Source organism: Zea mays, chromosome 4, assembly GCF_902167145.1.
Source record: "Zea mays cultivar B73 chromosome 4, Zm-B73-REFERENCE-NAM-5.0, whole genome shotgun sequence".
In the NCBI taxonomy this organism is placed as follows: Eukaryota; Viridiplantae; Streptophyta; class Magnoliopsida; order Poales; family Poaceae; genus Zea; species Zea mays.
This window is the reverse complement of record NC_050099.1, coordinates 30,442,191-30,456,980: the sequence shown is the minus strand read 5'-3', so window position 1 is coordinate 30,456,980 and position 14,790 is coordinate 30,442,191. Positions and strand designations below refer to the sequence as shown.

At 42.3% G+C, this 14,790-nt stretch overlaps 1 protein-coding gene across 1 annotated transcript; it reads right to left on the bottom strand.

Annotated features, from left to right (window-relative positions):
• Window positions 1-599: 599 nt before the first annotated feature.
• Window positions 600-1,668, bottom strand: LOC103653014 (putative germin-like protein 12-4). The gene is made up of 2 exons (XM_008679991.2): window positions 1,468-1,668; window positions 600-1,292 (listed from the first exon to the last, which is right to left on the bottom strand). Exons 1-2 carry the CDS (start codon window positions 1,580-1,582, stop codon window positions 721-723), a joined length of 687 nt encoding a protein of 228 aa, XP_008678213.1. The 5' UTR covers window positions 1,583-1,668; the 3' UTR covers window positions 600-720.
• Window positions 1,669-14,790: the final 13,122 nt, after the last annotated feature.

The following is a 14,790-nucleotide window of genomic DNA, read 5'->3' as shown; positions in this document are numbered from 1 at the left end:
TTAGTTCATTTAGGGTGCTTAAATAACTTAAATATGTAATTTCTAAGGGTAATTATTAAACCTTTGGAAATAAGGTCATTTAATATTATTTTCACCCAAAACAATGTTATGTAGTATAAAACATTGTATTACTGTTTTATTAGTTGAATTATATAATATCGATCGATGGATGTAGCGTAAATGTGTGTATCATAGAGTTAACAAATGGAACTGAATCTGCGCATCACCCGTTTTGGTCCAACACACCTCACATGGGATGCATGTTACGTATGTTGGGGAAGAATTGTCCCTTTATTGGACAGCCTCAGAGTGACCGACAGAGCTCATATTTATAACAAGACATGTGCTTGTGCGTAATTTCATAAGCATAACCCATTTGTTCTCTGTTGCAGCATTTTCAGGCATGTAAATGGAGAACATCGGGGTTATTCTGCCAAAATTTTGCTCGAGCTCATGCCTTGTCATAAATATGAGCTTTGTTCGTCACTCCTGGTTGAATTTAGGACTTACCCTTTTCCTATAGAAGTAGGGGAGTGATTTCTTCGTAATAACCGACTATTTGTGTATTACTAAACTAAGTTAACGTTTCGTATCTAGTATGACAGAGGAACATTTATTTTATTATTAGCCGCAACTTAGAAAAAGGTTAACACATAGAGTAGTATGTAAAATACAAGTACATTTCTTTATTCTCATATGTTGAACTCAAACTTGATTTTTTCAGTAGTGGTTGTTCTCCCAGAACTGAGCTTGAAGCCAATCAATTGTCCCCTTTTGCACCTGAAAGGCCTTAGCTAGGACATCATCCGAGATAGGTGGCTTTGATCCAAAGACTGCATTGGCAATAGTAATAGCTCCAGGGTTCTGGCTACTTAGAGCAGCGAGCGCGACTGCTGGCTTGTCATGTACTGGGTTGAACTGGAAGTGGATTAGTCCTTGGGGGAATACAAACACATCGCCCTTGTTGAGAACCTTGGCAAATAGCTTGTTGCTTCTGTCAGCTTGGTTGGAGGTGACAAATCCGACGTAGAGTGTCCCCTCAAGCACGGTGAGAATCTCAGTGGCACGTGGGTGTGTGTGTGGAGGATTCTGACCTAATGGTGCGTAGTCAATGCGAGCCAACGAGATCCCCAACGTGTTGAGTCCAGGCAACTGCATGACATTGATCAAAGTAACGTTGGATCCCACCTTGCTTTTGCTGGTGTCCCTTGGCTGGTCAAGTTTTGCAGCCTTGAAGAAGTCGTCAGCGTTCACAGCCATAGGGTCCTTGCAAACAAATCCATTCACCTTCACTGGATGCATGCATAGACGAAGACAAACAGTTAGATGGAGAACAGGTTAATAGGACATGCATATATACCCTCGAAATGCTTATTGTATGTAGATGTGTGTTTGAACAAATGATCCTTATTTAATCAGGTATATATTATAAGAACACTGCTTGAGTCAAAAGGAGAGCACTCATACCCGGAGAGTCTTTATCGGCAACACAGAAGTCTTGGAGCGGGCTAGGATCAGAGGCAATGGCCTGAGAAGTGATCAATGCTAGAAAAGCAACGAGAAGGAAGGTCGAGGCAGCCATTTTGGTTCTGCACTCCCCTTTTGTGTTGGAATATCTGAATTTAGCTACGGAGCTTCTTAGCTTATTGTTTTGCTTGTGTGTATGTTGTTGATGCTTTGGGCATGTAGATGGTGAGGTTATATAGCCTGCCACAGCGCATGTGGCGACGTGTATGTATCAGTGGCTGAATAAGTCTTTGGTTGAACATATCAGCCGACCTTTAGAAATAGTCTCTAGCAGCCCGAACCTGCTGATGACACAATACAGTTATCTTATTTCAGCGTTTAAACCATGCATACGTGTTGAAGATTTCTAGTAATCACATAGTAGGTGATCCGAATTTTAAATGTCTAGTAATCAGCCGACTTGAAGTAGTCTCCAGCATCTAGCTAGAACCTGTCCATGAAACAATACAGTTATATTAATTAAACGTTTAAACCTACCATGCTTTTCGTGTACTCTGTCCTTTCAATTTTTTTGAAGACCGTGTTGCTGTTGCTGGACTGTGATAGTTGCGTAAACAAGAAAAATGGTTTATTGAACGATCTAATCTTGTGCTCACCAACGTATATAGAAAGAGTCACCCCCTCCCCACCCACCCACCCCAAAAAAAGAAGTCAACAATGAGAAATTAAAGTGTACCACCGCCGTATATACTACCTCATATAGCGTCGTAACTATATCCAACAATCTCCGTATCGTCATCCATGACCAATTGACGAGTCATATTAGATTATTTTTTCCAGTGTTTACTTGTTCATCATGTTTTGTTTTGCTTTTGCGAATTGGGGAATAAATACATCTTTCAGTCAACGGCGGACCTAAGTTTTTTTATATAGGGTGCACTACACCAAAATAATCAATTTCCGAGAGGCCAATAACTTCCTACGGGTTTTTTTCAAAACCGTAGGAAATTAATAATTTCCGAGAGGCTACTGGGGCCTCTCGGAAGTTACGTTAACTTCCAGCGGCTGGCACAGCGCCTCTCGGAAGTTACGTTAACTTCCGACGGCTGGCACAACGCCTCTCGGAAGTTGCGTTAACTTCTGAGGGCCTCTCGAAAGTACGTTAACTTCCGACGGCCTGCACAGTGCCGCTCGGAAGTTGCGTACTGAGGCCGTTGACCGGTCGCTGTAGGGTTAACTTCCGACGGCCTGCACAGTGCCCTCTCGGAAGTTATGTTTTTAGGAAACGGCGCGCGCGCGCCCGTCTCTGTTCCGTCTTCCATTTTGCAGCCGCCGCCGCTAATCTGCTCGCCGCTCGCCGTTCCGCCGCTCGCTGCTCCACCGCTCGCCGTCGCGCGCGCTCCCCGGCCTGCTGCTCGCCGGTCCGCCACGCCGCTTGCCGGCTGCTCGCCCGCCCCGCGCCCGCCCGTCCAGCTCGCCACCGCTGCCCCGGACTCCACCGCCGCCGCCGCCCCGGACTCCACCGCCGCCCCGGCCCGTGCGCCCGCCTGCTGCTCGGTCGCCCCGCCACCGCCGGCTGCTCGGGCGCCCCGCCGCAGCCGTCTGCTCAGCCGCCCCGCCACCGCCGCCCGTCGCTTCACCGTTTCGTCGCTTCAGGTAATTACTTCCGAGTGTTTGTATTTATTTTTTTTATTAAATATACTAACTTCCGAGAGTCAACTAATTTTAAACAGTAGGAAATTATGTCAATTAGGCTAATCAACTTGAGAAGCTAACTGTTGCATATAATATAATTATGTTACCATGTTGTTTGTTACAGATTAGTAATATTTTCGCAAAATTGTCGTAATGTTGCGGAACTTATGTGTCATAAATCGTTGCTCTAGCGGTCTCTTATGGGTGAATCATATGTTCTACTGTTTTAGCATCAAATATGGTGGGTGAGGACCGTCGATGGATGTATGAAGGTTGGCGTATGAATGATCCCTCAGCAGAGTGGATAAGAAAGACAGAGACTTTTATTGCTCGTGCTTTTACTTTGTCAAGAACTGGCACAGATGTGCGGTGTCCATGTAGTATGTGTCGTATTTATAGATGTCAAGACAAGAGAACTCTGTCAGGACACCTTTGCAAATATGGCTACATGCCTGACTATGAAGTCTGGGTGTATCACGGCGAGGAGTTTCCCCGTGAAAATGCATCGGAAGCCCACAACAATGACGACGTAGAATACGATAGAATGGATGAGATGCTTGAAGATTTAAGGGGGGATCCTGATTTAGTGTTTCCACCAAATCCTGAGGAGGCGCCTCCTCCAGAGGTTAAAAAGTTTTTCGACCTTCTTAAGGCTGCAGAAGAGTCGTTGCACGAACACACAACAGTTTCCATCCTTGCTTTCGTGACTCGACTTATGGCTATTAAGTCTAAGTTCATGTTCTCGAACAATTGTTACAACGAGCTCTTGAGCTTAATCAGCGAAGTGTTTCCACCAAATCACAAGATGCCGAAAGACGTGTATCAGTGCAGGAAACTGCTCTCTGGTCTAGGTATGGACTATCAGAAAATCGATGTCTGTCCAGATAATTGTATGCTGTTCTGGAAGGATCATGAGAATGATAGTAAGTGTCTAAAGTGTGGCAAGTCGAGATATGTAGAGGTTAAAAACGATGATGGTGAAATGGTCACATCAACTGTAGCCCAAAAGCAACTTCGTTATATGCCTCTTGTGCCTCGTGTTAAGCGTTTGTTTCTTTCGAGGAACACAGCTAGGCACATGAGATGGCATAAAGAACGTGAACGTGGGGACACTCATGTGATGACACACCCGTCTGACAGTGATGCATGGAAGGCTCTAGATGACTTTGATCCAGAATTTGCTAGTGAAGCGAGAAATATTCGAATTGGGTTGGCGACAGATGGTTTCACACCTTTCAATACGAACGCAACATCGTATTCTTGTTGGCCTGTATTTGTGATTCCATACAACCTTCCACCTCATCTGTGCATGAAATATGATTACATGTTTCTTTCCCTAATTATTCCTGGTCCAGACCATCCTGGGAAAGGGCTGAATGTGATGATGCAACCCTTGATCGATGATCTCAAAAAGTTATGGAAAGGAGTCGAAGCATACGATTGCTACAAAAACGAGATATTCACACTTCGAGTTGCGTATTTGTGGTCCATTCATGATTTCATGGCATACAGTTTATTTGCTGGATGGAGCTGCCATGGAACTCTGACATGTCCAATATGTGGCAAGGATACAGATTGTTTCCGCCTTGAGTTTGGAGGGAAGATCTGTTACTTTGACTGCCACAGATGCTTCTTACCCCAAAAACACCCGTATAGGTTCGAGGTTAACACCTTTAAGAAGGGCACTATCGTGACAAAGGGACCGCCCAGGCGTCTTAGCGGAATAGAGATTGAGGCTATGCTTAATAATTTGAAAGAGAATGAAAGTGGTGATGGATACATAGGTTTTGGAACCGAGCATAACTGGACTCATAAATGTGGTTTATGGGGACTACCTTATGTTAAGGCATTGATTCTGATGCATAACATTGATGTCATGCATCAGGAATGTAATGTTGGTGAAAGCATTCTAAGTACTTGGATGAATCTAGGTGACAAAACAAAAGACAATATAAAGGCCAGAAAGGACTTAGCAAAACTTTGTAACCGACCAACCCAGGAATTCGACGAAAATGGAAAAAAGCCACATGCTCAATTTTGTCTAAAACCTAAACAGAAGAAAGAAGTAATGGAATGGTTGAAAAATTTGAAATTCCCAGATGGTTATGCGGCCGGGTTTAGGAGAGCTGTGAACTTAAAGACAAATAAAATAACTGGATTGAAGAGCCATGATTATCATATAATGATGGAAAGGCTCCTCCCTATAATGTTCTGTGGGTACTTGAAAGTCAGTATCTGGCAGTCTTTAGCTGAGTTAAGCTACTTTTATAGGCAAGTTTGTGCTAAAGAAATAAACAAAGATGTGATGGAGAAGTTGGAGACACAAATTCCTGTCCTTATATGCAAGTTGGAAAAAATATTCCCCCCAGGATTCTTCAATCCAATGCAACATCTACTTGTCCACCTTCCATATGAAGCTAAGGTTGGTGGTCCTATGCAATACAGGTGGATGTACCATATTGAAAGGGCATTAAAGAAGCTTAGTTCAATGGTTGGTAACAAAGGAAGAGTTGAAGGGTGTATAGCTGAAAAATTCAAATATAAAGAGGTAGCAGCCTTCACGAGTGTATACTTTGCAGACGAGCACAATATCAATGCCCCTACATTGAGGTATCATGATGACAAAGTAGGGACCCGCAGCAATCTCCAAATTTTTGAGATTGAGGGCAAGACTGTCGGGGCATCCATAGAATATCATCTTGAGCGCGAAGAAAAGTTGGATGCTTTGCTCTATATGTATGCAAATATGGATGAAATGACTCAATATTTCAAGTAAGATGACTCCATATTTCAATTTGTTTACTTGTAGTAATCGTGTTCCGCACCTCATTTGTTTACTTGTTGTAACAGAGAATTCCAATCGCATCTTAATGAGAAATTGTCCTCGAGGCAGTATGAAAACGCGCTTCGAGGAAGACATGGGAAGCCCAATTTCATTAATTGGTTTCGAAATTATGTAAATAACCTAACACTCTTGTTCTACTTTATATATTTTGTTTTAGAAATCTAATTTCACCATCTGATTGGCAGTGTGACAAAATTCCAAATTTAGACGAGGACTTGCTTCAGATGTCTTACGCAATCGTAAAAGTCAGAAGCTACGGTCGTTACGACATTAAGGGGTTTCGTTTTCGTTCGACCAAATTTGAATGTACTTGTCCATTTGCGGCGATAAAAAATACTGGAGTTGTATGCAGGGCAGTCGATGATCGTGGAAGAGAGATGAATTATTATGGAGTTATTAATGACATACTCGAGTACGACTTCGCCGAGAGCAAAAATATTAAGGTGGTGTTTTTCAAATGTGATTGGTTTGATCCCAATCAAGGGACTGTAGAAAACCAATTTGGCATGGTAGAAGTCAAACATGAGCTCAAAACAAGTGCATGTAGCAAATTTGTTCTTGCTCACCAAGTTGACCAGGTGTACTACATATCGTATCCATCTATAAAGCTGGAAGCCACATGGGTAGTGTACAAAGTGAATCCTCGTGAACAGTTACACACCAATGGTGAATGGTTCGAGGCAGAAGTTAAAGAAATTTACCAAGAAGATGAACTTCCGACCAATTTTAATATAGATACTGAGGTTTTGCCAGAATCATTAGTGGGAGATCCTAAAGATGTAGTAAGTCCCAAAAAATGGAAACGGAAGTCAAAGAAGAAAACATCGAATCGAAGAAAACAATTTGATCTTGATTTTGAATACGACTAAAAAGTAATTATATATTTATTGTTCATTTCAATACATTATGTTCATTTCAATACATTATGTTCATTTACATTATGCTCAATTACTAATTTGATTTTGTTTTAATAACATGATGTCTAAAAAGGTCAAGCAGCTCACTAAGGGACTAGCGAGGAGAGCCTCCATTTTTGGGAGAAAGGAGGACTTAGTGTTCCAGGGCACTAGTTCAAGCTCGAGCAGGCGTAGAGCTTTGTTGGAGCATGTTCCAGAGTTGCAGGGTCAGGCAGTCGGTGTACAGAGGATGAGGTAACCAATATATTTGTTTTGTAATGTAATATTTGTATGAGTTCGAATAACTAAATTATTAATTTTGATCTATAGGATGAGCCTGAAGATGAGGAAGAGACAGAGGAGTGAAGACAAGTGGAAGATGATGAGGATGTCCAGGGTAGGGAGGTGGAGACAGGGTGGGGTGAATGGCCCAATGATGGAGGGTCGGGAGTTGGGGGAGCTAGTGGGTCAAGGGAAGGGGAAGCTGGTGTTTCAGGAGGAGGTTCTGGAAGCGGGGGAGTTGGAGGGTCTTCACGGGTCCGGAAGCCGCGGAAGACTAGTTGGGTCCCCCCTCCTAAAGAACCAGTTAACAAGGTTGAGATAATCCCGAGTGGAGATGGGTAAGAGCATCTTTGCTTTGTTCTTATGTCTTACACATTGAGGATAAACAATTATTTTTTGAATTTGACAATTGTGTTTGTGTTGTTAGGGCTTGGCTGGATAGTAGTTTCACCGGCAAAGATCGTGTAAGGCAAGTAAATAAAGTGTTGGGCAATATCTGTCGTATGAGATGGCCTGGATTGGTGATTGAGGATGGTATTGAGGTCCCTGTCACAAGATGGGATCAATACGGCCTTGCGGTTAACGCGCAACATGGGAATGCGCAAGGTGCAGTTTGGCACGACTTCTGGGTATGTTTATCTATCTTCTTGTGAAGTTATCAGCTCAATAATTGATTCATATTATGGATTCTTGACTATGTTTCTTTTTCAGAAATATTATAAGTTGCCTGATGGAGATACTCATACCGAGCATGCACACTCCGTGTTCCATAAGAACGCGACAGATGTTGTTGCGGAAATGATGTACTATGTTCGAATCCAGGTGATTAATCAAGCTATGTTGAGTAGTGAAGGACGACGTGCAACCAGTAAGAGCGAGGCGTCACAATATGGACTTTCTATGACTGAGCAAGATTTTCTTCACGTAATTGATGTTTTTGCTTATGTTGGAAAAAATTGATGTTTTTGCATATGATGTACTATGTTCCTTGTATATGTTACAGTTACTTATAAATGAATTGTGTTTCCGTAGCATTCGATTCCATGAATAGCCGCCAATGATGCTGCTTGGCGTGCCTTATGCCGTTATTGGGCTTCGGATAATTTCAAGGCAAAGTCTATACGACAAAGTTCCAATCATGGAACCGAGTCGTATCACAAGTATGGAGGTGATGATCACTTTCGTTTGGCAAAACAAATGGTAAGTACAGGAAACTAGCAGTGGTGTAGTTTTGTTGATTGTATATGACTTGATGTCATTTCTGATTATAATGTTTGTCAAATGTACGTACAGGAAGCTAGCAGTGGTGTAGTGCCTAGTGATGTTCAAATATACCTGAGGGGGCACAGAGGATCAGATCCTGCAAATCCAGATGTGTTGTGTAGCCAAAAGGCAACAGATCGTCTAGTGAGTGTTTTGAAATGCTTGGTAGATTTTGTTCATATGAATTTATGTATGTGCCCAGTGATGTAAGATTGCATTGTTCTTTTGTATGGAGGCTGCATATGCTGAGGCGATGTCTAGTCAACACGGATCGGACTATGACTGGAGGACCGCACCTATTGATCCTCAGGCTGTGTATGCAAGTGGTGGAAAACCCCATGGAAGGTGTGGACTCTACATACCTTATCTTGTTTCATCGGTTTAAGTACAATAGATTATTTTTGAATCTGTCGTGATGTTACTTGTTTGAAGGTACTCGATTTTTGATAACGTCATCGACTCGAGCCAGGTGACGGTTCAGAGGGGAGGTTCGTCGAGGTCTGCTGCTCGTAGCTCCCGTCGCTCTACTCAGGATACTGCAGAAGTTGAGCAACTACGAGAAGAGCTTAGGCAACATTAGGAGCGGCAAAGGGTTCAGGAGGAATACTTGAGGCAACATGCTGCTCAACAAGAATACTATGCTACTCAGTTTCAACAACAGCAAGCACTGATACAAGTAAGTTCAAAAAGATCATTCATTTTAAGTTATGTATTGATTTAAAACATTGACATTAATGTGTTCGGAAATTTGGTAGCAACTAGCATAAGCCCAAGGGATATAGTTTTTGATGGCCCCCCACCTCCACCTTCCATACATTTTCCTTGGCCTTCACCTCCACCTCCACCTACCGAACATTAGGTATGCAAATTTATCATAATTTACTTGCTACATTACGATGTAACTCCGTGAATGTCATTTGTATAGGTATATGAGACTCCTCCAGCTACCTTGTCGGCACAGCAACAAGATGATGGGTTAGACTTTGTCAATACGCTCTTCGCGAGTGGAGGTAGCGAGCATCACTCTTCGTTATTTCCTAATGTTGATCGACAGTAGTGGGCTTCCATTCGATGTGTTTTGTGAGACTTCAAACTTGTGTCTTGTAAGACTTGTGAATTCTTATGTCGAGGTGGATTTGACTTGTGAGACTTGTGTCTTGTGAGACTTGTGAATTCTTATGTTGTTATTATGTAAGTGAGATGTTATATGTGATATGTTGTGTATTGTGGCTGTTATATATATTTGTTATGTATGTAATGTGTTGAATTACCAAAAACAAATTGTATATTTAGTGCTGGTCAATTTAACTTCCGAGAGGAATAGCAAACTCTCGGAAGTTAATGGTTAACTTCCGAGAGGCCGTCGGAAGTTATTCCTGGACGGCGTTAGCCCCGTGCTGGACGGCGTCAGCACTTAACTTCCGAGAGGGAAGCGCCCTCTCGGAAGTTTCCTTAACTTCCGAGAGCCCGTCGGAAGTTACCCTAACTTCCGACCAATTTGTTCCGACGGGCTAACTTCCGACGGTTTCGGCTAACTTCCGACGGTTTGTATAACTTCCGAGAGTTTTGTGCTAACTTCCTACGGTTTAGGCCTAGGAAGTTAAGCATTTTGGTGTAGTGGTGTGCCACGATAAAACTTTTACATACAATTCTATACAATGTACTCCCTTCGTTCCAAAATAGTATTTATTTTAGCTCTTGGGTTTTATGTCTATATTAAAATGTATAGCGATGAATCTAGACACATATATAAAATACATAGAGCAAACATTATATGAATCTATTAATTACCTAAAACGAATTTTAATTTAGGACAGGGGAGTACATATAATTTTATATTAAATTCAATAACCAACTCGGTAAAGAGAAATGAAGTCATAGTAAATCAACCACTAACAAGACAACATTAACAATGACATCTAAGTTGCTGCATAAATTATCCATTGCCTATTTACAATTAAAGCTAACAGAGCAGCAACTATGGTATACAGATGGCAATAGCTGTTGTAATATTAGAGAAATAAGTGACATGCTTCTTCCATCATATTTAAATATATTAAATATTCTAATTTCGAATAAAACAAACATATAACTCAGATAAATGCCATACGTAATTATAGCAGCAATGAACAATAGCAATTTTAGGACATGTAAACATGTAAAATAGTTGCTCATGTCCATTTCAAAATTAAACATGACTTGCAGATGAAGAAGACAGATTTTGCACATAAACATTATTGTTTATCTTTTTATATTGCTCTCAAAATAGCGGGTTGCTGTAATAAACAGCCCTCCAACGCTAAATGGTGATCAGAGATTCTCGACTAACGTGTCAGTCCTATCTTACCAAATCAGGGTTTTAGATCAGATGTAATAAGCCTAATAATCAAGTATAAATATTAATAGTAAGGAGCTGTGTACTAAATAAAATAACAGAATTTAACACAGGTAAACAACCTTAACAAATAGAGATATAATTAGGCACAAAAAATATCTAAAAATAACAACACACTAAAACCCAGACTGTCACGTCGTCTCACTACACCGCTATCATCATCGAGCAATTAAATCCGCCCACAAATTGTGCAATCACACCCAAGTAAATGATACTAGCAGATTGCACAAAATTACTCAATAAATATAGAGAGGCAACAGGTAACTCACAGCATGTAGATTGTCTACATGGGAAGACCAGCGCAGCGAACACAAGGTTCTGTCCCAGAAAACCAATTCCACCGCCCACGTCCAGACCTGCACGATGGGAGGTTGATTGAGATACTAGAGCCGCTGCTGAGGCCGTGGGAGACGTCCGCGACACCAGAACGAGAAGAAGAACACCGCGCAGTAGGGAGCCCAAGCACCAGGCCACGGTGGACAGAGATCAGAGAAGAACCGCAACACCACACAAATGCACGATTCCGGCAACAGAGCACAGATATGCCAAACTCGACGAGTGCAAAGGCAAATCTTCCCTCTTTCACTTGCTTACCCGTGAGACGCACACGAGAGCGAACCGGTAGAATTCGTCACAGGATCAGCAAGCCAGTAGAGAGGAGGAAGAACAGCAGAGCGAACTTAACCAAAGCCAGAGGAGCGCTCGCCCATCTTAAGGAGACGGCCGCCAGGCAGTTGTGCGGGGATCAGCATGGAGTTCGGCGGGCATCGAATCACCAGAGCCAAAACCGCGCCGCGGCCAGAGCCTACGACTACTCTTCTCCTACGCACGGACTACCAGCCTCGGCTTCCATTTGCCCTAGGAACGAGCTACTTGGTGGGCTGCTCGGCCACCCGGCCTTGTAGCGGCCCACCCGGCCTTCCTTCTCTTTTTTTCAAATAAAGTGAAAATCTTCAAAGTGGACAGCAATCACCACCATTTTCACTCTTATTTTCTGATCAATGTCATTGAGCTCCCGTACTGTTTACATACTACTTTTCGGCAGAGGTACTTGTTTGGTTTGAACCAAAGCCTATCCCAATGTACTCCAACCCTGCACGAGTAAGCGGATGACTACGCCTTGATCCACAAACCCTAGTGTGAGAATCTTCGCACAAAAGGCACATAGTACTAGGTAGATTATCTACTTCTCTTATGGGGCAGGGCGTTACGGTCATGCCCTTTAATATCTATTCATGAGCTCACTAGAGAGAAAACCCCATTCTCTCCCCGACTGCGACCCCACAATCAGCTCATATAGGTGAAATCATTAAGGAAATTCTGTAGGACAATTTCCCTGCTTATAGCATTGACTTCATTAAGAGCATATTGCTCAACCTGCCATACAGACAGAGCACAACAGCTCATGAGACTCTTTATCTTTTGTGCTCTTGGTTCCACAGTGCTTTGTTTCCTGGAGCCTGGATCTCGGGACCTCCGGTCACACAGGACAGTTATCCGCAGTTAAAACCGCTAACAGGGTACGAGTCCCATTCCCATGCACGCTGCTTGGATTGGCTTTTGAGCCACTCCTTTGGTGAAAGGAGCAGCAAGGTTCCTTTCAGACATGATGTAATCTACGGTTATTACACCCGTCTCTCTAGCATGCCGACATGAATCAGCCGACTTGAAGTAGTCTCCAGCATCTAGAACCTGCCCATAAAACAATACAGTTATCTTAATTGAACGTTTAAACCTACCATGCTTTTCGTGTACTCTGTCCTTTCAATTTTTTGAAGACCGTGTTGCTGTTGTTGGACTGTGATAGTTGCGTAAACAAGAAAAATGGTTTATTGAACGATCAAGGGCCTATTTGGTTAGTGGCTAACTGTGCCACACTTTACTTAAAATTAGTGGTCCGAATTCAAGAACTAACCTTAGGCAAAAAAGTTAGATTAAATATAGTAAGTTAGGCAGCGAACCAAACATGCCTCTAATCTTGTGCTCACCAACGTATATTGAAAGAGTCACCCCTCCCCCCTACCCACCCCGAAAAAGAACTCAACAACGAGAAATTAAACTACACCACTGTTCTATATACTACCTCCGTTCTCAAATATTTGTTGCTTGCTAGTTTATTTTTAAACTAAACTGTGGCAATTAAAAAGTCCGCTGAGAGTAATATCTTTAATTACTTTTTGCACCTCATATAGCGTCGTAACTATATCCAACAATCTCTGTATCGTCATCCATGACCAATTGACGAGTCATATTAGATTATTTTTCCCAGTGTTTACTTGTTGACCATGTTTTTTTGCTTTTGTGAATTGGGAAATAAATACATCTTTCAGTTCCACACCAAACCAACCGTAACAATTAACGATGGCAATGGAAAATTTCTTATTGGAGAATAGCTCTCCATTCCGTTTCCGTGACAATATTTTTCTCAATAGGGATCTCCACGAACGCTTATAAAGGACATTTTTTACCCATCCTCATTCCCCACAGGATAAATCCCTGACAGGGGTACTCGTCCCTGCTTAAATTATAATTAGACATACGTCCTTTGTTATTAATGCAAAACACTTTTACTTAGACACATTATCTGATGTAAGAAATCGTTATGCATACATCAAAATAAACACATTTGTATAATGAGTGATCTATTACTATGGTAATTATTTATTTTTATCATTAAATGTTACATGAAATCATCGTCATGTGCAAGTTTAACGCCCCCATGGGAAACAGGGATGGGAAATAATTCACTGGCCATCCATGTCCCTTACTCGTCGGGGAGAATTATTCCCCGTTTACATCCCCGTTGGGGAAAAACTTCTCATCCTCTAATGAAGGAAATCTCCTCGGAAATTCAGGGATCTGTTGGGCCCATGCTTCGTTGCGCCGAAGGTCTTGCGTGAAGAAGCAGCTTCGGCTGAAATCGTCCCCAGGAAATGGCCGAAGGTTCCTTTTTATAGAGCTTCGGCGTTGCAAACCGACATAAAGATAGAATGACCTTTTTATCCATAGAGGTCTAACATAATGTTGTAAACTTTTGTAAAGGGCATAATTGTAATTCGTCACAGGCTGCGTCCTGTGTCTATAAATAGATGAACAGTACCCCCGTACTGTTCACGCGGACTTGGCATTTGCTTTTGCGTCACGCTCGTACTTTTCACCTTCTCTCAGGACCGAAGGTACATTTGTAATTTGAAATCATTTCTGTTTTTCCATGTTAATAAAATAGAAATGAATCTATGATGATGCTTATATTATTTTTCATGCTTTGTGTGAGTCCTTCGTCATTACCTGTTATGTTTACGAAGGTATGTCTCTCATGACCTTCGTCCGAGACTCATTATTTCCCGAAGGGACATAATGCTTCGAAGGACGAAGAACTTTAACACTTACCACTTTTTATGTTGCCTTGTTCTTAATTCTTAGCATTTGAGAACAAGTCCCCAACATTGGCGCCCACCTCCGGTGAACTCACTTCCACTTTTCTGAGCTGATGGCTTCATTCAACAATCAAGCTGGAGTTGCTTCGGACTCGAAGCTGGTGCTCCCGATCACAGGTGGCTCGTCCTCAGAGCCAGCTAACAAGAAGCAGAAGAAGGAAGCGCAGAGAAGAGTACAGCATGTTGGGGTGCAAGGACCCTTCATCAAATCAAGATGGTCTCACATTCCTATTACCTTCTCTCAAGAGGACCTTCAACTCAAAGATTACCCACACAACGATGCTATGGTTATCTCTTGTGTTATCAAAGGATTTCTGGTTCACAATGTCTTGGTCGATACAGGCAGTGCAGCTGACATCATATTTGCTAAAGCCTTCAGACAGATGCAAGAGCCAGAAGATAAGATTCATGATGCTACACATCCTCTTTGTGGCTTCGGAGGAAGACAGATTGTAGCACTGGGCAAGATCACCATGTCAGTAACCTTCGGATTCATCAACAACACTAGAA

Excerpts from the sequence above, each read along its gene's own strand:
- LOC103653014 (XM_008679991.2), bottom strand. The coding sequence starts at position 1,582 with ATGGCTGCCTCGACCTTCCTTCTCGTTGCTTTTCTAGCATTGATCACT. Across the intron at positions 1,293-1,467 it reads TGCCGATAAAGACTCTCCGG|TGAAGGTGAATGGATTTGTT; the intron begins GTATGAGTGCTC and ends GCATGCATCCAG.